The 24,690-nt window shown below is 51.6% G+C and overlaps 2 protein-coding genes across 3 annotated transcripts in view; one reads left to right on the top strand and one right to left on the bottom strand.

Annotated features, from left to right (window-relative positions):
* The window catches only part of CPXM2 (carboxypeptidase X, M14 family member 2), a 246,824-nt gene that overhangs the window by 202,864 nt on the left and 19,270 nt on the right, over positions 1–24,690 (top strand). The window contains exon 14 of one of the 2 annotated variants that reach the window (XM_077947808.1): positions 2,001–2,427. The exons of the other annotated variant lie outside the window; for it this stretch is intronic. Coding sequence (XP_077803934.1) covers positions 2,001–2,062 — 62 coding nt within the window. The 3' untranslated portion in view covers positions 2,063–2,427. Of the gene's footprint in view, positions 1–2,000; positions 2,428–24,690 lie in introns of those variants that run through there. 2 annotated transcript variants of the gene reach the window in all.
* Positions 1,934–24,449, bottom strand: GPR26 (G protein-coupled receptor 26). The gene is given in 3 exon segments (NM_001265705.1): positions 1,934–2,247; positions 15,626–15,739; positions 23,743–24,449. Coding segments are annotated over 3 exon segments (1,014 nt in total). The 5' UTR covers positions 24,411–24,449; the 3' UTR covers positions 1,934–2,015.

The following is a 24,690-nucleotide window of genomic DNA, read 5'->3' as shown; positions in this document are numbered from 1 at the left end:
CCTCCTTGGAAGCCACACCTGTCTCCATTCTAGTCTCCAAAGAAACTTTGAAACTAGAAAAGACTAAGCCAGGTCAATTGTTTTCTAACTGAGGAGCTAAGAGTTAATAAGACATCTTTTCAAATAAATATGCAGATACTTGTCTGCCTTTAAAAATTGGGACTGCCTAGAAGTAAAAACCAATAAACTCTTTTCACTTCCTTCCTGTTGGACCACATCCTTCCTTCTACACCTCCAAAGTTAGGATGTAAAGAGCTGGAAGGAGAGAATGAGCCATCTGATTCCATTGCTTCCCATGCTTTCCACCCTGGAGGAATCACTTAGAGTGGAGGATTGAAAAATAACTGCTCTGGGCTGGGTGCGGTGGCTCACGCCTGTAATCCCAGCACTGTGGGAGGCCAAGGCGGGCAGATCATGAGGTCAGGAGATCCAGACCATCCTGGCTAACATGGTGAAACCCCGTTTCTACTAAAAATACAAAAAATTAGCCGGGCGTGGTGGCAGGCGCCTGTAGTCCCAGCTACTTGGGAGGCTGAGGCAGGAGAATGGTGCGAACCCGGGAGGCGGAGCTTGCAGCAGGCTGAGATCGCACCACTGCACTCCAGCCTGGGTGACAGAGCGAGACTCCTTCTCAAAAAAAAAAAGAAAAAAGAAAAAAGAACTGCTATGAGTATTTGCAAGTCAATTAGAAATGGTAGACAAAGAAGGATGGCCAGAAAGCAGGGGTGGCTCTCCTTGGTTTTTATTAGATCAAGTCAGGACTGCTAACAGATTGGCATATGTATTATAGGTGCAGTATTCCATAAAAATTTCACTGTCTTTAATCGCTTGAACCCGGAAGGCAGAGGTTGTGGTGAGCCGAGATTGCACCATTGCACTCCAGCCTGGGCAACGAGAGTGAAACTCCCATCTCGGAAAAAAAAGAAATTCACTGTCTCATCATTAGCACAGGGCAATTTCTTGATAACCTTGAACAGCCTGTACTTTCTGTTAATAGGTTTACAGAAACTAAGGAAATGGAGGTGCCAGGACAATGGAACCCAGTGACTTAAAATCAAGGCAAAAATCCCTGCTCAGGCCAGTTCTTGCCCATTCATCTCCCAGGACATGCCAGACAAGATACATAAGACAAAGTGAAACACTTCCTGTAAATTCAGGTCACAAACGGGGAGCGGGGGACTAACCAGCCACCTTCCTCCTGCCTTTACTGAGCTCCAACAATTGGGACTTGTAAATCAGAAAAAGGTGACCTCCCAGTCAAACCTGAAAGAACCTAATACATGTAGGACCAGCCTATTTAAACCATTTTCATGCTGAGATTGTCGCACACACAAACATTCGCTTTTGGGGGAAGGAGAGGACAAAAGTGGAATCCAATTGACCATTTCTAAGACAACTGGTCAGCAGCAATTGGGCAGCCACTAGTTGTGAAACATTTTCCCTCAGGCACAGAGCCCAAGAGTCCCAGCTGGGCACAATGTCGTTAGTACCAGCTGAATAATATTTGGGTTGAAGCAGCCGTCACTACCCTGTGGAGACGAGGTGCCACGTTAGATCCGGGCCAAATGACCACTGCCAGCCTCCCTTTCAGCATGGCTGAAATGTCCCCTGGAGACTGTCACTTTTCTTCAGCATGGAGTAGCGCCTAGTGGTCAGCAGGCAGGTGGACACCGTGCTCCCCACCTACCATCAGCTGTCTGCATCCTTGACAGTGACAGAACTGAGTGTCATCCCCCAGGGAGCCTCAGGTGAGTCCAGGAGCTCAAAGGAGCTTCTTAGAAAGAAAGGCCAGCACACGGCCCACAGTCATCCTTTGGTGACAAATAGTGAGTGTCCAATGTCTGCCCTTGAGGAACCAGGAAGCAGGCTCTGGAGCCCCTACAAGCCAGGGAACCAGGATCACTGGGTGTGCCAGGGACTGGTGGCTGGTGGTGTCCACCCAGGGGCCCCCACGCCCTCCCTCCCTTCTTCTCACCGCTGCCTCATTCTAAACTCTTCAGCAGGAGCGTGGTCCTTCACTCAGACACCGGCAGAATGTTCTGGCTGTGAGAGTCGCCCGTGAGGCCGGAGGAGTGGATGGAGCGTCTGTGCAGGAGCCTGTTCAGAATCTCCTTGCAGCTTTTGCGGTACTGGTGTCGCAGTAAGGAGTACACAAAGGGGTCGGACGCGGCCTTGCTGTAGGCCAAGCACTTGGACAGCACCCCCCAGTGGGAGCCGATGGGCACGGTGGAGAAGAGCTCCACTAGCCTGCAGAGAGACAGGGAAGCTGTTAATGAGGACACAGCTAGGCACCGCCTGGAGTGGCCATGGACCAGGCCTGTCTGTGCCCTGTGGACCACAATTTCCCAGCCCAACCCTCAATTTATCTGAGACTGCCTCTTCAAATAACAATGATAACAGTTTACACCAATAACGATGATGATAGTGAACATTTTCCAGGCTGTATTTTATTCTACACACTGTGCTAAGCACTTTCCATAGGTGATTTTGCTGAGCCCTGGGAGATATGACCATCTCTGTTTTACATGCAAGGAAACAGATGTCCCAGAAGGTTAAATATTTTGCCCAAGGTCACATGGCCAGTAATTGTAAAGACAGGATTTAAACCCAGGTCTGTCTGACTCTGAAATCCAAGCTGCAGCGAGAACCCAGCTATTAGCTAATAGCTGGCTGTTCTGGCTTTGGCGCCAGCTCTGCTGCTGACTTGTCATGTGGCCCTCGGCACCTCTGTTCACTCCTTGGACCTGTATGTCTCATGTGAAAAACAAAAAGGTGGGACAATATCGTGTCAATGATCTTTTCACTAGAAGAGTCTGGTCCCACTGTTGGCTTCCAATCCTGGCTTTGTCTTCCTAAGGAGGTTGCATGGGAGGAAGGGCTGAGAACAATTGTGAAAACATTTTGCAAAGCTCAAAGTATGTCATGCACAGGAAACAATGCTGGCCACGAAGTCCTGTTCCCTGGGTTGGGATCCTGGTGGTCTTCGACGATAGCCGCCATCAGGGGATCCTAAAGGGACCCTCATTCTTTGGGGGAGGGGCAGGGAAAGACACAGCCCATGTATCTTGGAGTCCTCTCGGTACCATCAGACAGCTCCATGCGAGGGTGCTAATACCATGTTATGAGCTCAGGGAAAGCCTTCAACAGAATTCTACCCTCCACCCAAATCAGGCCATTTACTCTCTCAAGTGTGTCCAGCACCCTTGGCCATATTTGGACATTATCCAGCATTAACATGAAATAGAAAAGACCCACAGAGCTGGGAGAGAGTCTGGAGATCACATATCACTCTCTCCACCCGTCGTCATATGAAAAAAATTGAGGCCCAGAGATGGAAAGGGATTGCCAGACATCACACAGCAAGTCAGTGGCCATGGAAGCTGCAGCACCTATACTCCCCTCTGACTGGGGGTCTAGTACCTGTATTCTACCTAGAGTGCCTGCAGATAGAAGGTGGTGGTGGCTCTCAGCTTCGGGAACTGCCCAGGTGAGGACCCAGGTACAGAAAGAACTGAGCTTGAGCTGGAACTCAGTGCTGCTATCTTCAGTTGTTTATGCTTAAGCCTTCTTTGGGCTGTAGAGCTGGCAAAGAGGAGGAGGAGGAAGCTTGTGGACCACGATCCTCCACAGAAATGCCCCTTTCTGGAACAGGCTCTCAAGGAGTCCACTCTGAGGCCCCTCTAGTTGGCATTCTATTTTCAGCACCACTGTCTACCTTTGCCCTCTGACCCTGTGGGGGACTGTGACTATGTCTCCTCTCATATGCTTGGGAGCCTGAATGGGGAAATGGAGCTGTGAACATTTAGGAAATCTATACTTTTAAGAAATCTATTTTGAGAAGTGATGAATTCAAAGGGACAAAAAAAAAAAACCCTGAATTTAGAATTCACACCTAATAATAATAATGAAATAGCTGAATGCCAACACATTGTTGCTATGCGGTGCCAAATTGCTTTTCCAAAATGTCTATAGTTCTTTATACATTTGCTAAATTCAGGCTTAGCATTTTGGCTCTCCCAAAAGGATTTACTAACAGAACCAGATATCATCAAACCGTCCAGCAAGATCGAAACTGTTATTTGCAGGCTCTGTAGATTTCACAGAATAAAATCATTCAGGACAATCTAAAATTTCACCATTTAGATAATAAAGAGGTAAAATCTATTGCATTTGCTTCTCAGAGATTTCATGGCAAGTCTGAGCTCTCCACCTGGCTCAAATATCATAATTCCCAGTTGAATGTCTCCTCTGGGCCAAGCACTTGTGTGTACAATCCCTAACTGTACAATTATCCAGCAGAATGAGAATCATTATTCCCATTTTACAGGTGAGGAAATCGAGGCTCAGAGAGGTGAGCAGCAAGTCAGGGTCTCCTGCATGGGAAGCCCAGCTCCATCTAACTGCAGTCCAAGTCCTGGCTAGTGGCCATGCCAAGATGTGAATCTCAGCATTGCAGACATGACAAAGGAAGCTCTGGGGTCCCTTCTGGCTCCAAGAACCCCTTTTCCATGAGGTCACTATATGCTGTCTGGAACTTTTGTCCCTTGCCCCTCCTCACTGTGCACAATGACAATTTCTGCTTTGAAAAGTCAATGTCTGGCCTTTGTCAGGGCCTCCAAGCAAAGAGATGCTTTGGCTGAATACAGGCCTGGACGCTGCTGCCAGTGGCCACTGGCGGGGGGTAGCTGGAATGCCCCCTCCAGGCTCGGCTGTGGCTGGCTGAGCTGCTTTCTCATGGCCCCATGCAGGTGGCTCCCTGTGCCTGCTGTGGCTGGCTGCTGGCTATGATCCACACTAGCTCCGACAGCCCCCAGCTCCTTTTGTTGATGAGAAGAGGCAAGGGTTTCCATATTGCCACAACGACTTCTTTCTAATTCCAGATATGGGCAGGCTTCTGGATAAGCACCAGATCCCTTCCAGATGACCTTTTAGAGAGGGATTATTCAGCCCATGTTTTCCTGCCAGATCTAGCTCTGCTCACCCCTTCCTGGTGCCCTTCCCCCCAGGAAAGGGGCGTTATGATTCTGACCAGTCACATGTCACTAGTGGGCAGGGTCACAGTGTGCTAAAGGGAGCCCCTCCTCCTCCATGTGGTCAGATTGTTTAATGCCTTTCCCTCTCCCTCCTTCCCCTCCGCAGTCAAAGTGAGTGGATGGTCTCAGGACGGGACGTGGGAGGGAGGCAGCTTGCCGAGCAGAAGTCTCTAGTGTAAGGCCCTGTCTCCTGATTAGTTCTGGCCGAGAGTCCCGCAGTGAGGGGTTATTGGGCTCAGGTGTTGACAGAGCAGGACTTGGCTTCCTTTTGTCATGGCCCCTCTTACGGGTTGAATTGCGTCTCCCCCCAAAATTCACATGTTGAAGTCCTAAGCCCTAGTGTCGGAATGTGATCTTATTTAGAAATAAGATTGTTTCAGATACAAATCAGGTCATGATGGAGTAAGGCGGGCCCCTAATTCTGTACTATTGGTGTTCCCGTAAAGGCAGAAACTTGGACAGAGACGCACATGCAGGGTGAGCGCCATGTGAACACGAAGGTGGAGATCAGGGTGAGACATCTGCTAGCCAAGGAACCCAAAGATGGTCAGCAAACCACCAGGAGCTCAGGGAATGGGTGGAGTGAGCTCTTCTTCACAGCCCTCGGAAGGAACCAACACCTTGATGTTGGACTTCGGGCCTCGGGAACTGTGAGAGGTCTTTCTGTGTTAGAGCCGCTCGGTTTGTGGTACTCTGTTACGGCAGCCCTAGCAAACCAAGACGCCCCCTGAAGAACCCCATGGGGAGCAGGGGAGGCTGTGTGGTTGTGTGGTTGTTCTGGGGACCCCTGGCTATAACAGCATCAACCAGCCCCGCCCCGCTCCTAGAGCCCATGTATGCCAAGGTCAACCCTGGAGATCTGACAAAGATTAGCAGCCCCAGGAGCAGGGTGCTGCCCCTTGCCACCCACGAGAAGGCAGGACCTTTCCCCACAATCGTCATTGCCTGCCACCTCCCCCGACCTTCCACTGAGCAATAGATGACTTTCCATGTGCTCTCTGGAGCATGAGGCTCCATTCAGGGGGAAGCATCCATGCTTCTGTGCTCAAAAGGCACACGTGCCTGCCCTGACCCAGCTCCCCGGGAAAATCCCCTGGGGTGAGGTCCACACCCTTGGTCAGCAGATCAGGCAAGGGGAGGGGACGGAGCTGGAAAAGGGCTGGGATCCCCTCTTCTAAGCACATCAGGGGATTCTGACACAGGAGCCCAGCCCCTATGTAAGCCGGGGTGTGTAGGTTTGGAGAGGATAGAAAGCACTGCGGGGCACAGAGCTTGTTGATGAAAAGGAAGCAGAGCACAGAGATGTGTGTTTTTCTGACTTAGGGTGACACACAGAGCAGATACCCACAGATCTTGCCAGACCCCGAAACCCTGTGTGCCTGCACCCCTATGTTCTGATAGCTGTCTAGGGAAATATCCCATGGAGCCATGCCTCCTTTCTCAGTAATAACCCCCTCTGATGTGGGTCACTGGCACGTCTAAGCTGGCTGCCACAGTCCAGTAACAAACCCCTCTGATGTGGGTCACTGGCGCATCTGAGCTGGCTGCCACAGTCCAGGGCTGATGGAGACAAGAAGCTGCCCATCCTTGCTCCTCATCCATGGGGACCTCACACTCCCACCCAGCAGCTTAGGCAGTCCTTGTCCCGGGAGGGAGGAGGGAGGCATGTCTGCCAGAACTCCAAGGCCTTCTCTGAGCCTCTGGAGAGACCAGTGTCCTGATCTTGCTTCACAGTGGGAATCCCCAAGGGAAGCAAGTTCCAAAGTGAGAACAGGACCAGTAACCCCTGTAGCCCCTGACCCAGCACCTCCTGTGGGCCCCCAGGGGCTCTGTGTCTCCTTAACTGCTTCACAGAGACCATCTCAGGACCCCAATATCACTCTCTCTATGGTACAGAAGATGGAACCAAGGCAGAGAAGTGTCAAAGCTACATAGCCTGAACATGCAGGAACCAGGATTTGAAACGGGAAGGCGGATGCCGGCAACCACGTGCCTTCCTGGTGCCAGGCTGCCCCACCGGCCTCCTTGACTCAGGTTCCTGTTCCTCAGTGTGATCAAGCCCTTGTACTTTCAAATCCTGAATTTACAGTGACAAATTAGCACCCTCTATTTACACCTTCTATGCCACCATCATCTCTCCTCTCTTCTCTCTTTCTCTTTCTCTCTGTCACTCACACACATACATAAATGCAAATGCACACACACACACATCCACATAAACACATGCACACACATACATACATACACATGTGTACACACACACACACACACACATTGTATACTGAATGCAATACAACATGGGCCACAGAACATTCCCTGGACAACCAGCCCGGTGTCTTCCTAAGACTTCTGGAGAACTCAGCTTGCATATTTGAAGACCTGCATATTTGAAGTAATAAGCTGATGCTTTAAATTTTCATGAGACAGAATGGAGAAGTCATTTTATTAATAAAATATCAATCTTCGGGAATCCCCTACATATGAGACCCCTCTCCCATCTACACGTTTTCCTGACTTTGAAAAGCCACAATAATGGTGCTGTCAGATTTTCAAGTGCCTCAAAGCCTGATTCCAATAATATATGACAACCACAATTATTTGTAAGCGTAGATCGCTGTGGAGAGCATAGCCTTACAAATGCTTCTAGACATGTGGATTTTAATTCAGAAAATATGTCATTTGAGCTTTTGGATGAGAACCTGTTGTGGATCTGCAGACCCTGCTCAAAGACTCTGGGAAAAGTCCTCTGTGACCTACGGCTTTGAGGACACAGAACAGTGTGACTGTGACTTGGAGGTGTCAGACTTCTATTAAGAGTGAAGGTGCAGCTTTGCAAATATGTTTCCTACTGTGGCCTTGTGTGCCCCAGTACGCAAGTGCAGGCAGCTCTTTGGCTGGTAGAGTTGGATGTCCTGTCTTTCTAAGATGCCAACTGCATTCGCCAGTGGCTCTGGCTACTAGCGCTGATGGTCTCTTGGGAACTCCAGCTACACAAACTGCTGTCAGTGAGATGGGAGATTGGGGATGACTGCAGGAGAACCTACCAATTTTGCTAGAGAAACTCAATGCCTGCTTCACTCACAGGAGCTTGGAGGCCATCTGAGTTCATGCCATGGTACTTACGCGTGGGCCTACTGGAAATTGGGCCGAAAACATACACATGTGGCTTCTCTGTGTTTCCAGTGCCTGCCCCAGTCTTTGGAGTTGTGGCATGGCCTAAAGGCTGAGTTATAGCCAATTGGCCTGACACTGACCTTTAACTCTTGGCTCGGTCACTCACTACCCATATGTCCTTGAGAAACTCATCTCAGCTCTCTGAACTTCTGTGAGACTAGGATTCTAGCACTTACCTTGTTAGAGCTGTCCCTGATGCAACAAGGTATGCGCTGATAGCCCCAGGTGCTTGGCAGGTGTTCGCTAAGTGACAGGTATGGTTATAAAGACTTCAAGCTCTCCAATAGAAAGCTTGATAACCTATAGGAACACTTGAATGGTTCTTTTAAACACTTGACCCAAGAATTATGCTTTCCTATCTGAGAAAGTTAACAGGCAAATGTGAATAGATAGGGTACAAAGAGAAGGGAATCCCCTGCCCAGCCAGTGGGATCTTCTCCATCAACTCAAAGCGGTGGCAGATGTTACAGCAGAATCCTCCTCTCTTCCTCAATATCCTGGCCTCCCAGCTCCCAGCATTTCCAGCCGCCATCTGACGTCAACCTATGCTCTTGACACATCTCCATTTATAAGGTACAAGGCAGGTGAAAGCAGCAAGGCTGACTGCCTAGATACAGTCACTGGGGAGTTGTGGGGAATATTAGTTTCTGTGCTGACAGCTCAATGAAGGGTGTATATGACACATGAACAACTTGGTTTCAATCATCTCAGAAACTGCAGCATTCCACTTCTGAGTGGGTCATGCCTCAACGTGTCTGCCCACACACCTGTGGGAGGAAAGTAGGAACCTCTGCTTCTACTGAGAGGAGAAGCAGAGTGGTGCATTGTGAGGGGCTGGGCACAGGCGCTGGTTTCAGGCAGACCCACACTAGAACTGAGGCCGAGTCACTTGATGGAATTGGGGAAGGCTGGAACCTGACTGAGCCTCAGTTTCCTCATCTATAAAATGGGAATGTTAGCGCCAGGCACGGTGGCTCATGCCTGTAATCCCAGCACTTTGGGAGGCCAAGGCAGGTGGATTACCTGAGGTCAGGAATTCAAGACCAGCCTGACCAACATGGTGAAACCTCCTCTCTACTAAAAATACCAAAATTAGCCCAGACTGATGGTACACGCCTGCAGTTCTGGCTACTCGGGAGGCTGAGGCAGGAGAATCACTTGAACCAGGGAGGTGGAGGTTGCAGTGAGCTGAGATCGCACCATTGCACCCTAGCCTGGGCAACAAAGTGAGACTCTGTCTCAAACAAACAAACAAACAAACCAAGAGAATGTTAACTAGGTGCAGAGGGTATCAGGACAGCTCTGGTACAGCTTCAGGTACAGAGTGAGGACTTACAGGATTAAAAATGAAGGGACTTTCCTGAATTAGTTAAGGAGATAGAGCTTGTCCTTACTTTTCCTTTCTGAATTCCCCAGGATCAGCCTGTCACTGCCTCAGTGGGTTTTGATGTTTATTTCTATGGACAGTGAGGAGGCAGAGAACAATGAGGAGGTGCTGCATGCAAGGGAGACATCCTTCCGCCCAGGGGGCCCTGAAGCTGCCCAGTGGCATCTGCAGATGGGCTCACGCTGCCCGGTTCCCCGAGTCTCTCCAGCTAAATGACCCGTGCAGTGTCTTTCCTCTCTGAGCCTTGGTGCCCCCATTTGCAGAGTGGAGCTCACATAGCTCACCCAGTCCATTTCTTGGGGGCACTTTAGGGCCCAGGAGAATAACATCTGAGCAAACTGTAGAGTGCTGTGGAAGGCACAGCCACGTCAGATCCAGCTGAACCTGTTGCAGTAATACACTTCTTAGCTCAAACAAGCTCCACCCAAGGGCTGCCTCCTGGTCCCCATTCATCCTATCTAAGCCAGGAGCCCCCTGTCTCAGGGATCTGACCTAGAACAGGGTTCACACCTCCCACATCTTCTGTGTTGCCTATTTAGTGCTGGGGCTGCAGCTGAGCTCAATGCCCCTGAGCCGCCACCACCGAGCACCTGGCAGGTTGGAGGGATGCAGCTCAGGCGGCTGTTCTCAAGAGAGCCTAGGCTGGGCATGGTGGCTCATGCCTGTAATCTCAGCACTTTGGGAGGCCAAGGTGGGTGGATCACTTGAGGTTGGGCGTTCAAGATCAGCCTAACCAACATGGAGAAACCCCGCTTCTACTAAAAATACAAAATTAGCTGGGCGTGGTGGCACATGCCTGTAATTCCAGCTACTAGGGAGGTTCAGGTGGGAGAATGGCTTGAACCCAGGAGGCGCAGGTTGCGATGAGTCAAGATTGCACCATTGCACTCTAGCCTGGGCAACAAGAGTGAAACTCCATCTCAAAAAAAATAAAAAATAAAGAAGAGAGAGAGCCTGTAGGAAGTGACTCCCTCCATATGAAGCTCCAGAACCGTCCAGCCATCCAGGACCTGTCCTTGGCTGTTTCCCCAGGCTTCTGCCTGCCCCAGGGCCGCAGTCCACGATTGCAGCTGCAGTGCAGTGGGCTGATGGGAGTCTAGGAGTATGACTCACTCAGCAAGCCTTGGAAGATCTGCCTTGGGAGTGGGTAGAGGATCTTGGGGAAGGGGTTTAGGAGCACTCCCTGCATGCCATGAGCTTTAATGCCACAGCCACAGACCTACACAAGAAAGGAGGGGACAGCTGGGTCTGCAAAGACTCCCCAGAGGCCTCTGAGAGCCTGAAGGACGGGTAGAGAGCCCAATGAGGTTGGAAGTCCACTTCCGCTGCCAACTAGATGCGTAGCTCCGGGCAATTATTCCAACACTCCCTGACCCCAGTCCTCACTTACTCCAGCAGTAAAATGGGTTGGGATGCAATAGACATGGCTGTCAGCACACTGGCCATTAGAATCATCGGAGGCGCCTTAAAGTCACCCATGCTCAGCCCCACACCGAGGGAGTTTAACTGAACTGGTTCAGTGTGAGGTCCAGATATGAGTTTGGATGTAAAGCTCTCCAGGCAATTCTAAGGTAAAGCCAAGCTGGCAAACCCAAGAAAAACTTCAAGCATGCATGCCTCTCCCAGCCATTCCTAGCACTTTCCTGCTAATCCTAGCCTGGCTTCAGAACTGCTTTCAACACAGTGCTCTGCTGGTCACCAGCAGTGGGTTCAAGTTGGTCTCCATGGTGCAACCAGCTCACCCTCCCTGCATGAGATGATAGCTTAGGGGATCCTTTGCTTCCAAAACCCATGGCTCTTGGTTCTCCACAAGGACTCATTTTCTATAAGAAGTTAAATCCTCAACTACATTTCAGAGGTGTGTCTTCAGCTTCTTCTGAGACCGGTCATCTCTATACTTGGAAATCGTCTTGAAAAGAACAGCAGAAAAATAAAAAATTGTGACTGGAAATGTCAGTGATCCAGATTCCAGCATGGATGATAAGTTCACACTGTGCTGAATGCTTTGCAGGATGATCTTGCTTATTCCTTACCATTGATTGGCTTCTCCTCACAAGCAATGTGTTTCTCAACCCTGACTCAAAGGAAGGTGGAAGAGTTTGCATCAGGCTCCCTGGAGGTGGCTGTGAGATTAATCCTGTCCCCTCTGCACCCTGCCCAGCCTGGCAGTCCATATCCTGGCAGGGGAAGTAGAGCTCTGATGGGGTCCTGGCCGCGCCCATGCACAGCTGGGGTTCAGATGGCCCCTGGTGCAGTGAATATAAATTCACAGAAGCCCATCTGATGTGCCTGGGGGGGACTTCCGGTCACCCTAAAGTCTAAGCATCTGGTTGGACATTGTGGAAGCCATGTAGGGGTAGAGGGATTGGCAAGGTCAGGCGGCTCCAAGAGGGGTGTGATTGCAGGAGGACCCACCAGGAGGCTCTATTTGCCTTGCACTCCTCTCCCTGCTGCCTTGTTTCAGGGTCTGATGTCTCCTCCCTTCAGTCCTCCTGACCCCAAGGAGAAAGACACTGATTTGACTGCTCAGGAAACATTCCCAGATAAACCCTGACTTTGAGCAGGGCCCTGATGGGAGAGAAAGGTGGAGGAGGAAGTTCTGTGCATCCTCTTAGAGTGGATGACATGGAGGTCCTGGCCACTGAAGGATCATATGAGCAGCTCAAGGTCTAGGAGGAGGGGGGTGGGGAGCAGGGCACTGGCACACCTCGCACCCCAGACGTCCCTGACCACAGGCCAGCAAGGGCCAACAGAGAGAGAAGGCAGGCACGGGTGTCACCTGAAATGTTCTGCTAGTGAATAGAAACAGGTGCAATTAATTTTAATTACATGTTTTATTTAACTTTATCATTTCACTATGAATTCTATATAAAATTACGAGTTATTATTTTAAATGTTTTTGCAGAGAAAGAGGTCTCACTATGTTGCCCCAACTGGTTTCAAACTCCTGGCCTCAAGTAATCCTCCTACCTTGGCCTCCCAAAGCCCTGGGATGACAGATGTCAGCTGTTGAACCTGGCCAAAAATGTATTAATTTCATGTATAGAGTGTGTCATGCTAAGTCTCAGAGCTCATGTGTTTTTAAACCTATAGCATATCTATTTGGACAGGCCATGTTTCAAGTGCCCTGTAGCCACCTGTTGCTGGTGGCCCCCGTGCTGCACAGCACAGCTCTAGACCTGGCTCGTGCTGTCCCTTCTCCCTGGACAGTCGCCCTGAACAGCCAGGCCCACTTCACAAGGCTTGTCCGTGAAGCCCCAGCCGTGAGAGCTCATTTCTGCCCCAGAACCTGTGGAGCTTGGGCCTTTCGCATGACACGGTGCTCCATCTGGGTTAGAGGACTACAAGGTCAATGTCCCCAAGAGAGGGGAACTCCTGGGGTCATACCAACCCATGCCTCCGCTGCAGGGATTCCTGTATGCTCCGCAAAAAAGGTGCTCTAGAGACGCACCGAACTGGAATGTGGGTGTGTGTGCTCATTTTAGGGGGTGTTCTTAGGATGGCTCCTCCACACACAAGAGAAAGCCAAGGCAAGAGCAGCCAGGGTGGTGGCCTGGCGGGGTTTTGCCAGAGACATATTTTGTACTCATGAGGTTTCCTGGGCATTGCTTCTTTCCCAGGTAAGTTGCTGCTCATCTCCATGGAGGATGAACTGTTCTGTGAATGTTTTTAAAACCCGAGATGCATCAAATCCATTTGGAGGGAGCATATTGAGTTGTAATCTATCATCCATTTTACTGAAACATTACTTCCTGGGCACTGTGAGAGAGAACCCGGCTGTAATTTTTTTTTTAAATGGAAAATGTTGTTGGGAAAGGAAATTAAGCCGGAGAAAAGTCCAATAGTTTGAAGTTGGAGCCGTGTCACCTATCCTCTGAGGGTTCCCATTTACCTCATTAACCCACGGCTGCCCGTCCTCTGTGACCTAAGAGGAGGGGATCTGTGTGCCCTCCCTGTCTGATGCACCTTCCCTCACTGGATCAAATCCCCTCTTGCTGCAGCAGCCAGTCCGGGGCAGGGGCACCGTGGATGGTGCTGTAAGTGCCAGAAGGAAGGAGAGTGAAGACCACAGATATCCTCAGCAGGCATGTGCCGCATGTTCATGGTCCCTGTCCTTAGATCCTCACAACACTGCACTCTCTTCTGGAGGCCCAAAGAGGCCACATCACTGGCCCAAAGTCACACAGCAGGATGTGGGGGAGCTGGGGTTTGGGCTCTGGGAAGGCACACTCCAGAGTCATGCTGCTAAGTCTTCTCCTATGCCTCCCTTGGGGAGCAACAGAAATCCTTTCTCCTCTGTTGCCATGCCTAGGCTTTGTGTCTTGTGGAAATCCCTGAATGATGTAAGCTCTGGCTTCCTGGCTGGATGTGGTGGGTCTAGACTAGTGGTTCTCAACCAGGGGTGATTCTGGTCTCCAGGGAGCATTTGGTGATGTCTGAAGACATTTTTAGTTATCAAAATTTAGAGGGACCTGGGGAGGTACCCCTGCCTCACTAGGAGGTGCTACTGGCATCCAGTGGGTAGAGGTCAGGGATGCTGCTGAACACCCCATGATGCCCAGGACAGCCATGGCATCAAAGAAGTATCTGGCATAGAATGTCAGTGGTGCTGAGGTCTAGTGAACAGTTCTAGAAAGAAGAACCAATAGTTCTGCTCCGGTCAGACCCATCCAGAGACCTGCAGACAGGTCTTGGCCCCACGTTCAAAGCGAGACACAGGCTAACTAGATCTCCCCTAGAGAAAGCAGCCACAGGAGACAGGGGAAGGCGCCACAGAGTTGTCTATCTGGGGAAAAGAAGAGGGGAGCTGGTCTCAGGAAGTCAGGCCCAGTGTCTGCAATCCACAGAGGTTCCTGGGAGTAGAGGACAGCCTCCTGGATGGCAGAAAGAAGAACTGGGAGCAGCAGCAGAGGCCAGAGCAAATCATGCTTCAGCTCAGTGTAAGGACAAATGGGAGGAAACAGGGGCGAACTGTCCACAGGGCCCCCTCTTCACTGGGGCGTGCAAGATGCTGAATGATGGTGAGGCATGGGGGACCCCGTGTGGTTCCTGCAACTGAGGATGCTGGGGGCTGCTGGCAGCTGGGATCTGTTCTTTTCCTGGGTCTCTCTCTCTCTCTCTCTCTCTCTCTCCCTCTCTCTTTCACACACACACACACACACACACACACACACCCTGCACAGATTCTGCTTCCCAGATTCAATGAAAGCTTCCATATCCACCTTCTAATAACCATCAAAGTTCCTTTTCTATTGTCAACTTCTCATCTAGTTAACCCTCTTTAGATGCAAAGTTGTGGAGTTTTTATTTTCCCTCCAGTGCACAAAACTGATTGGGTAATACATATTTTCCTTCTTTCTGGCTAACACATATGGGGAGTGCTGCAGCTAGAGCAAGCTGGCTTGAGAGACGCACAGCCCAAGGCTAGTGTATTGAAACCTTGGCTGGCTCGAGGATCTGGAGATCTGGGAGAGTACACGAAAAGCCTCACAGCACCTGGCCTAACAGTGGAAGAGCCCCTGAGCCATAGGACAGGTATGCCCACCTGGCTGGAAACAGAGCATGCTACCTGCTCCTTGTGCAGGTGGCAGGTGACCTTGCTGTTGACCTGGGTGTTTGGGCTGGGGATGCCTGGGGGTTGGGCTGTCTTGCATTCAGTGGCAGTGAATCAGGATGTGGGGAGCTGGGGTTTGGGGAAGATGATGCTTCCCTCCGTCTTCTCTCACCTTCTCCTCTTTAGGGCCTCCTGGGGGTTGGAAGCCTGGGATAAAAGGTTTAATTATGTGATTTAGAAATCGAGTGGGAGAGAGTCTTTCACACCCTTTGGGTTCTGAGTTGAATCCAAAAGAATTCGAGGGTGGAGAGGAAAAGCGTGCAGCCTCCTGTTCACTAAATCTGGCAAGTTCACTCTTGTACCTCATAACACACCCTGCAGAAGAACATGTGACCAAGAGAGGCTGCCACTGCTAAAGGCCACTGGGCCCTGCCTTGCTCTTCAAAGTCCCACCACACACCTGCCAATCAGGCTTACCTGGTGATCACATAGGGTGCGAAGCACACAAGGAAGGTCCCTATGAAGGTGCTGATCTTCTTGGTGGCTCGCTGTCGCCTCCGCTTCTGCTCCTCCAGACAGCGTTCCCGCACACTGTAGGTGAGAGAGGAGAGAAGGTGAACTACAGGGCACCCTTGCTAGGTCAGGATGAGGCACTATTTACTAACACAGGCAGCAGTCTCTAGTGTGAGAACTTGACTATGGAGTCGGAAAGACCCAGGGTCAATTCTTGGCTGTAGATATTTTGGGCAAGCAGTATGACATTGCTAAGCCTCAAGGTCCTCGTGTGTAAAATAATAATATGCATCATATATTTTAGTGTATTACACATAATGTAATAAGATGCTACAAGAGGCTGCTTTGAGAATTAAATGCATAAAGCACAGAGACGCATGGAATGCATTCCATGTGTAAAGCACACAAAGCCACCGGCACAGTGCCCAAGTCAGTACAAAGAAACGTTAAACATTACCTCTTATTATTGCTGATATCATTCACTGACCATCTGCTATGGGCTGGCTCCAGAGTGCCCCACTCTCTAAGTAGTATCTCGAATTATTGTCTTTACCACAATCAATCCTGGCAGATGTGTTTTATCTGCAAGGCAGCTTTTTACCTCCCCTCGTTTACAGTGAAAACCGTGAGCTTGGCTAGGCGCGGTGGCTCACACCTGTAATTCCAGCACTTTGGGAGGCCGAGGCAGGTGGATCACCTGAGGTCAGGAGTTCGAGACCAGCCTGGCCAACACGGTGAAACCTCGTCTCTACCAAAAATACAAAAATCAGCAGGGCGTGGTGGTGGGCTCCTGTAATCCCAGCTACTTGGGAGGCTGAGACAGGGGAATTACTTGAACCCAGGAGGCAGAATTTGCAGTGAGCTGAGACTGCGTCATTGCACTTCAGCCTGGGCAAGAACAGCAAAAGTTTGTCGAAGAAGAAGAAGAAGAAGAAGGAGAAGGAGAAGGAGAAGAAGAAGAAGAAGAAGAAGAAGAAGAAGAAGAAGAAGAAGAAGAAGAGGAAGAGGAAGAGGAAGAGGAAGAGGAAGAGGAAGAGGAAGAAGAAGAGGAAGAAGAAGAAGAAGAAGAAGAAGAAGAAGAAGAAGAAGAAGAAGAAGAAGAAGAAGAAGAAGAAGAAGGGGAGGAGGAGGAGGAGGGGGAGGAGGAGGAAGAGGAGGAGGAGGAGGGGGAGGAGGAGGAAGAGGAGGAGGAGGAGGGGGGAGGAGGAGGAGGAGGGGGAGGAGGAGGGAAGAAGAAGAGGAGGAGGAGGGAAGAAGAAGAAGAAGAGGAGGAGGAGGAGAAGAAGAAGAAGGAGGAGGAGGAGGAAGAAGAGGAGGAAGAGAAGAAGGAGGAGGAGGAGGAAGAGGAAGAAGAACAAGAAAGAAGGAAGAAGAAGGAAGAAGAAGAAGGAGGAGGAGGAGGAGGAGAAAGCATGAGCTCTGTGAGGCCAAATGATTTGCTTACGTGGAGGCAGGATTTGAACCCATGTGCGTGACTCAAATCTTTTTCACCTGGGGCAGCCTGGACTCCAGTCATACAGTTTGTGGCATGAGGCTTCCTTTCCTCCACGTCTTCAACCTTACTTCTTCCATCCACAGCCTCACCTCTGCCTGGAGCTACAGACACCACATGATGGGGTCATTGAAGGAGGAGTCATTTGGTTCCTCCAGGGACCAAGCTTGAAGAATCTAAGACACTCCCAAGTCCCCAAGGAATCAGGGACATAGCTTCAAAGATGGAATTAAGAGCCACCTATGCCTCTAACTGTAACCCTGTTTCTGCTCCACTCTGCTGTGGTACCTTTCCAGAGGATCAAAAATGAACAGGAAAGAAGACTGTGGACACAGTTGCCCAGGAAGTGAAGATAACTTAGCAGTGCCAGGCCTGAGTTGCAGTGGTCTGGCTCCAAAAATAGGCCAGTCTGTTAAAAAAATGCAAGCAGTGGAGAGAATATTCATGAGCCAGGTTCATGTACATCGCTAATGCCAGGGCAGCCTTCCCTGCCTGCCAGGAGACTTATGATTTTGATACTTAATCAAAACTCCTCTTAACTATATTTCCTATCACAGATGGACAATTTCATATTAGTTTAGACTGAAGCCTCCTAAAATTCTTCAAAGACTTTCTCCCCCTGACTTCTGCATTTCCAGGAATTTAAAGAGTTAAGAACCGGAGTCGGGCTTTGTATAAACAGATTTTGTCCTGGCTGAAAATGTATTACTCACGACTAATATTACTAATTAATTTCTAGAAATTAATATTAATTAACCCACATTTCTTGAGTCTATAATATGTGTGCCATACTAGAAACAGTGATGGGAGATTATTCATTTATTTAAAACTCACAACATGTATGTGAGTGAGGGATTGATATCATCACGGTCCCCATTTTTCAGATGAGAAGATATAAACCACAGAAGAGTTAAGTAACTGGCCCAAGATCATACAGTTGGAAAATGGTGGCTGTAGGGTGACCAATTGTTCCAGTTGATCTGGTACTGTTCCTGAACAGTTTGCAGGAGACTATCCAAGTTTTTAAAGGGAAAGGCCTAGATCTGAGAATCCCTCCTCCACCTCAGGCAAACCAGGATGGTTGGTCACTCTAGGTGATGGCAGGACCTGAACCCAGACCTTCTGACTCTGGGGCCATGTGCACCACCTCCAAAACCACAGAGCTCCCCCACTGCAGAAGTTCTCTTCCTGCCCCATGCATTCGACAGAAACAGCTGTAACCAGAAACTGTGTCAAAGGTGTAGTAAGAATGAATCAAGAGTCAGGAGGTCTGAGGCGGAGATCTGATGCTCGTGCTGGCTCTGTGACCCTCTCTGGGCCTCCAGGGACCTGGTGGACATGGTTTCCTAACCTTAATGACACTGGGCCTGCCGTGGAGCACAAAGGGTGTCTATACAGTGGGTACTGTGCCTGGGGCTCACATCCACATGGGCCTGGTCATGCCTCTGCTCTGGGACAGACCAGCTAGATCCCACAGTCATGTATAGTATGAAAGGTCAGCTCATCCACGCACCCCAGATCACAGATGGGGAAACTGAGGCTCAAAAGAGAGAGTGATTTGTCCACTCAGGGAGTGCAGTTCATGTGGGGCTAGCACCCAGTCACTGATTCCTAGTCCAGTGCTCCTAGTCGGGAGCCACATCACTCCTTTCCTGAAATCTTTTGAAAGAAAATGATAAATCCATCTCCTCTGTTTGGGGCTCTCCTGCTTTCCAGGTGAGAACAGGGAGGTGGCAAGAGGTAAGCAAGGCAGAGCGGCCCCCAGGCTCTGAGGGAAACATCACGGCCCTCTTGCTTCTTATTATGATTATTATTTAAGCACAGTATGAGAACAGCTCATCCGCTCCCAGAACAACATCACTTTGCACTTGCTGTCATTTTTTTCCCCCTCCATAGCTTTGCAAAACTGAGCTCCTTGAAATCTTGCAGCCCTGTGAGCTGTTATTTTACTTATCTTCAGATGAGAACACTGAGGACTGGGAAGTTTACAACATGCCCAAGTTTACACAGCAAGTTCAGGACAGAGGCAGGCCTCCTCCCAGGTCTCCTGAGTGGTTCTGGGTTGACTCCCTGAGACCCCACTGCCTGCCATAGAATCACTGAGAGGTGGGCATTCTCAAACATCCCAGGGCCTGGTGGTGATACCCGGGGTCCTCAGACCTGCAGGCGGGATCTGTGGTGCAGAGGGTGTGAGACTCAAAGCTCTCCCAAGGCAACCCAGTCAGGTACATTCAGCCAGAGTGCGAGCATGTGTGTCGGTGTGGCTGAGTGGGGGAGGGGGAAGGTCCCGAGGCTGTGACACAACAGTTTCCTTGAGACCAAAGGAGACAGGCCCTCCAGCATTGTGACATGTGAGGTTGAAGAGATGTTCCCCAGTGGCTCCAGTCCTAGGGCAGAGGGGATGGCACTATTCAGGAATATCTGAAAAGTCAATCAACGAGGTGATCTCAGCTAAAACCTTCCATCCACAGACACCTCCCTGCTCTCCACAAGAGGCCTGGGTCCTAAAAGATCCCTAGACCACTGGAGTCCAGCTAGAGCCCACGCTCTGAGTATTTGGGGAGTGACTCAGATTGGTTTTTCTGGCTTTTAAGGCAAGGGAACAAGCTGACTAACGGAGGGCAAGAGCCCTGAGTTTGGGGTCAGGACACCGGCATAAGCAGTCTGGCCCTCAAATCCAGCAAGAGGGACCCCTGCCCTGGGCCCTGCACATTAAGAGTCCCACATCCCTCCCCATGTGATAAAGAGTTCATAGGGGTAAGTGGATGTGCCTACCCACAGCCCCCACCTTCTATTTCAAACCAAGCTCTAAATGCCTAAGACATGGAATTCTTTGCCCAAATGCCCTCATCCTGCCTGCAAGATGTGTGTGGGCATCTCCCCTGGTCCCATCCTCCTGAGGGTAGACTGTGCCACCTGTGTGCCCAGCTAGACGCCTGAGAGGTGGTATTTGTGAGCAACACACGTGCATGGAATGTGGGTGTGCAACCTGCAATGTGCACCTGTGCAAGGGAGGCCCCTCGTGGTACTGGGTAGAGCTGGGGTGGTAGGCAAGACAGGTGGGCCAGCTCGGCTCTCCCAGCACATATGAGGCTGATCCCCAAGGAGCCTGAGAATTCTAAACGTGAAACCAGCCTTGCCGGTCATTATAAAGGTATATTCACCAAGGTAGGAGGGCAGAACACGTTTCATGTAACAGTTTGTAAGCTTAATGTAGAACGTCTATATGCACAGCTGGTGAGCCTCCATTTGCACTATTTGCTCCATCCATAACTCTTAGGGACAGACCTGATTGTGAGTCTTAGCTTGAGACACTTTCTAGATTTGTTGAATTAGGAGAGTGCTTCTCTTCTCCTTGAAAATTGGGTCTCTCATTTTCTCATCTATAAAGTCTAGGGTACAGTGTAGTTTCTGTCTGCTGAGCCACAATTCTGACACCCTCTAGAGTCAGCTACTCAGCCAACATCTGCAGACTTTGCTCACAGGACACGGAGGATATGCTGGGGGACCCAGCAGAGCCTGGGGGAGCCTCACAGGAAGCTCCAGTTAGGTTTGGCACTGCTTCCCTTTTGAGACCTCATCATCAACATTCTGTTTCTGTTAAATCACTAAGCCAAGCCAGTGAGTCAGGGAAAAGCAAGGTCCCTGCAACCACGCCCTGGGGTCCACCTGCTCTGCCATGTCTGGGAGCACCAGGGAGAGGGGCTGCCTCTAACTAGTCCCCAGCTGTGGTATGGGAGAAGTGAATGCTGCTCATTCAGGTGGAGCACCAGGTGTCTAACAAACATTAGAAACTCCAAACTTCTTCAGAAATGTAACTGAAGAAATCAACACAGAAAGGCAGGAGTAGGGAATGCTTCCCAGGGCCAGGGTCCCAGACTGAATTAAGAAGAGAGGGTCCTGGGTATTTTGGAGGTGGTTGAAGCAAAGGGGTGAGGACTGCTCCTTATCATACCAAACATCCCGCAGGTAGAGCGGACACCACCAGGGAGCTTCCTGACAAAGACAAACGCCACCCTGGGTCCTCAAAACAGATCCTTTGTAATTAAGTCCCAGGAGGCTATCAGTGTGGAGGCTGACACAACTTCCAGTGAACAAAGACTCCAGCTTCTGCCCTGGCTGTCCAGAGGGAGAAGCCGGCTCCCGCTGCCCAAGACCAGCACTCCCAGGTTCTATAGGCTCTCAGCACGGAATGGCCCCAGGAGGCTTACTGCCTGAGACTGGTGGTGCCCGGGGCAGCCACTGAGCTAGCTCTGTACTTGCTCATTTGTAGGGAGGAAGAGTTTAGTGCTGCCAAGATAGAAGCTGGTGGACTGGCTGTCAGGGTCTCTTGCGGACTGACTGTCCCCTCCTGTGTTGTCCCTTCCACATGCTTGGTGGAGATCAGCGCCTCAGAGAAGGACAAGTTGTCTTCACTGAAGGGGCAGTGCTATCAGGTCCGCCACTATTCCATGACCTCAGGGAGCATTAGACCGGGGGGCCTGTTCGCACTGGCCGATGGCAACCCCGGCTCCAGAAGTCTTTCCTCTCTCCAACAAGACTGGGCTTGGAGGGTCCCGGGGCGCTGGGAGCAGGGGCTCCTCAAAGCGGCCTGGGGCTAAGAAGAGATCAGGGTCCTCCCAGAGGAGTGGAGGGGAGATCAAAGGGGAGCAGAGTAGCTGCCTCCACTCCTGAGACCCCAGGACTCTCTCTGCAGTGTCTGGCCTGGCATCAGCCAGGGGGATTTGCAGGAGTGGAGCTGGCCCTACATCCCAAATAGGCTGAACAGGAACCATGGCCCCTCCTCTTCTGGAAGTTGGAGGAAGAGTGGGAATGCAGTTTGTACTGCTCTAAATAAGAACTGGTTGCACTCCCAGCCCAACCCTCCTCCGCTGTTAGACTCATGGTGAGAGGGCCCGCTCTAGGAGTCTTCAGTCTCGGGAGTTAAATGACATTGCCCTACATCTTCTAAGAGCAGTCCCAGCCCAAGTGCTAAGGATGCACCCTCTAAGGAAGACCCTCTCAGCCCCGAGTCATGGAAAGGGCAATAGCTCTGCAATCGTGGCTGCAAATATTTCCTTGAAGGACACTGAACCATGCAGAGACATGTGCTGTGAGAGCCAGTGTATGTCTTTGTGGCAGAATGCACGCATGCCACTCTTGTAAACCTGTGTACACATGGCCAGCTGTCTGGTACATATACAGTTTATGTGTGAACACATGAGATTGTGTGTGGAGCTCCCACATTTACATGTCCTGGTATCTATGAGCTCTCAGTCACTCACATGTACATTCTGTTCCTGAATCTGTGGGGATTCTGTGGCTGGACGATTGGTCCAGTGTGCAATCAGGAATGGCTGTGCTCAAGGGGACAATGAACACATGCACACTTGCCCTTCAATGTACCAGCACCATGAAGGTCAAGGACTGCTTGTTACTGCTCTCATGCAGGAAATACTCAGAATGCTCAGCCTGATACCTCCAGTCTGTCCCCTTTAATCTTGGTGTGGAACATATCCAACAGAGGATACAGCTTCCTCTGCCCCGAGGTTCCCCTGGGTTCCCAGGTTCTCTCATATGGAGGGCCCTTGCTGGCCCTGTCGGAGCTCTCTGCCTGCCTCACCTGCCATACCATCTGGACCCCAGCACCCCCTTATCTAGGGTCCCAAGACACAGAGGGGGAGCCTGCCTTCCCCTGGGACAAGAGGATGTAAAATAGCAGAGTCTAGACGCTGCCAGCTGTTTCCCTCCTCGATTTCCTATTCTCCTGGGGAAAGCCGAGGTGAGCTCAGGACAGCGCAGCTAAGAGTTCCCTCCTTCTCTCTCTGACAGACTCCTGCGGATGGCAGGGGTTGCCAGAGGGTACCCATGCTTGCCCAGCTCCATCTGCCCTCCTGAGAGCAGCAGCCAATGTGAGGACAGAGGTAGGGGCAGATTCATCCCCAGGAGCCTTGGGGTAACACTCCTTCTGCAGGAGCCTTTAGGCACCAAGTCCGGCAGACACTGGACAGTGCTCTCCGGGGAGGGCAGGAAGAGCCCCCGCCCCACCCCTCAGGGCCCACCACAGGGAAGGATGCAGCTCGAGTCCATCAGAATTCACACACACACACACACACACACAGAGTCGGGAGACAGAGTCGGCGCCACACACCCGAGAAGGGAAAGACTCAGAGAAGCGACACACTTGGGTCTGAAGAGCTCTTAAGGAGCTCCCTAAGCCTCGAGGCTGCCCTCTCAGGACCAGAATCAAACACTTTGAAGGTTTTTAACGGGAACAAAGACCACGGACTTCCCATGTGCCATTTAAAGTGAAAGCTACAAACACAGAAAATGAGCATGAAGAAGCCCAACAGAGTTCTGACTGTCTGTGATTCTTACCCTGATGCTTCGAAAAACGATGTATAGATGGGCTTACCCACGTTTTTTGTGGCCCTGGTTTGCTGATACCCTAAGCACCTCCTTAAGCCCCACAGCTGGGCCGCTCTCCCCACCCTCGTGTTCTCAGAAGAAACAGAGGCTGAGTGGAAAAGAGCCCCTGGGGCTAGGGACCTCCCACTCCCACCAAGATACCGCGCGGCTGTTCCCAGAGCCCTAGCGGGGCACGGCTCACCTGGGGTGCAGGTCCACGAGCAGCACGAGCGTCTGCATGGTGATCACGTCGATGCGCTTGCAATGGAAGCGGGCCACCTTGAGCACCTTGAGGTACGTGCAGCAGAGCACGACGAAGGAGAGCAGGAAGCTGAGAGCGTGGAAGGCGCCAGTGAAGACGGCGAAGCGCAGGCGCTCGTCCGGCCGCCGGCTGCACAGCGTGCACGAGGCGTACAGCTGGTGGAAGCCGAGCCAGGACAGGGCGAGCGCGGTGGCTGGGAAGGTGAGCGCGTGCAGCCACGTGTAGGCCACCATGAGCGCCGCGTCGCGGAGGCGCATCTTGGCCCGGTAGCTCAGCGGGAAGACCACGGCCACCCAGCGGTCGATGCTGAGTGCGGCCATGCTGAGCATGGAGTTGGCCGCCAGGAAGGTGTCGAGGAAGGCAGCCAGGCGGCACAGGCGGTCGCCTGCTGGCTGCCGCTGCGCCACGACGCCGGCCAGCGTGAGCGGCATGTTGACCACGGTGCACAGCAGGTTCCCGCACGTGAGGTTCAGGGTGAAGAGCGCCGGCGCCTGGCGGCGGATGTCCGCGCTGTGCAGCAGGCAGAGCAGCACCAGCGCGTTGGACAGCAGCGAGACGCCCATCGTGCCCACCAGCAGCCCCACCAGGCCCGCGTCCCACGAGTTCATGGTGCGCGCCCCCAGCCGGCGCTCAGGGCCCGCAACCCGGCGCCGCCATAGCGCAGCCCGCGGCCGGCTCAGCCCCTCGGCGCCGCCGCCGCCGCCCGGCGACCCCCGGCCCCAGCCGCCATGGCTCCCCGGAGGGCGACCGGCCACCCTGGAGCCTCGGGCAGCCTCCCGGGCAGGCGTCTGGGCGCGCAGCCACCCCGGAGCCCCGCGCCGCCTCCCGGGCAGGCACCTGGCGCGCAGCAGTGAACCCCGGCCCCCCTCGCTGCACCTCTGGGCCAGC

This window comes from Macaca mulatta, chromosome 9 (assembly GCF_049350105.2).
Source record: "Macaca mulatta isolate MMU2019108-1 chromosome 9, T2T-MMU8v2.0, whole genome shotgun sequence".
Taxonomy (NCBI): Eukaryota; Metazoa; Chordata; class Mammalia; order Primates; family Cercopithecidae; genus Macaca; species Macaca mulatta.
Note: the sequence above shows the minus strand (reverse complement) of the source record. Positions and strands in the feature narration are given on the sequence as shown.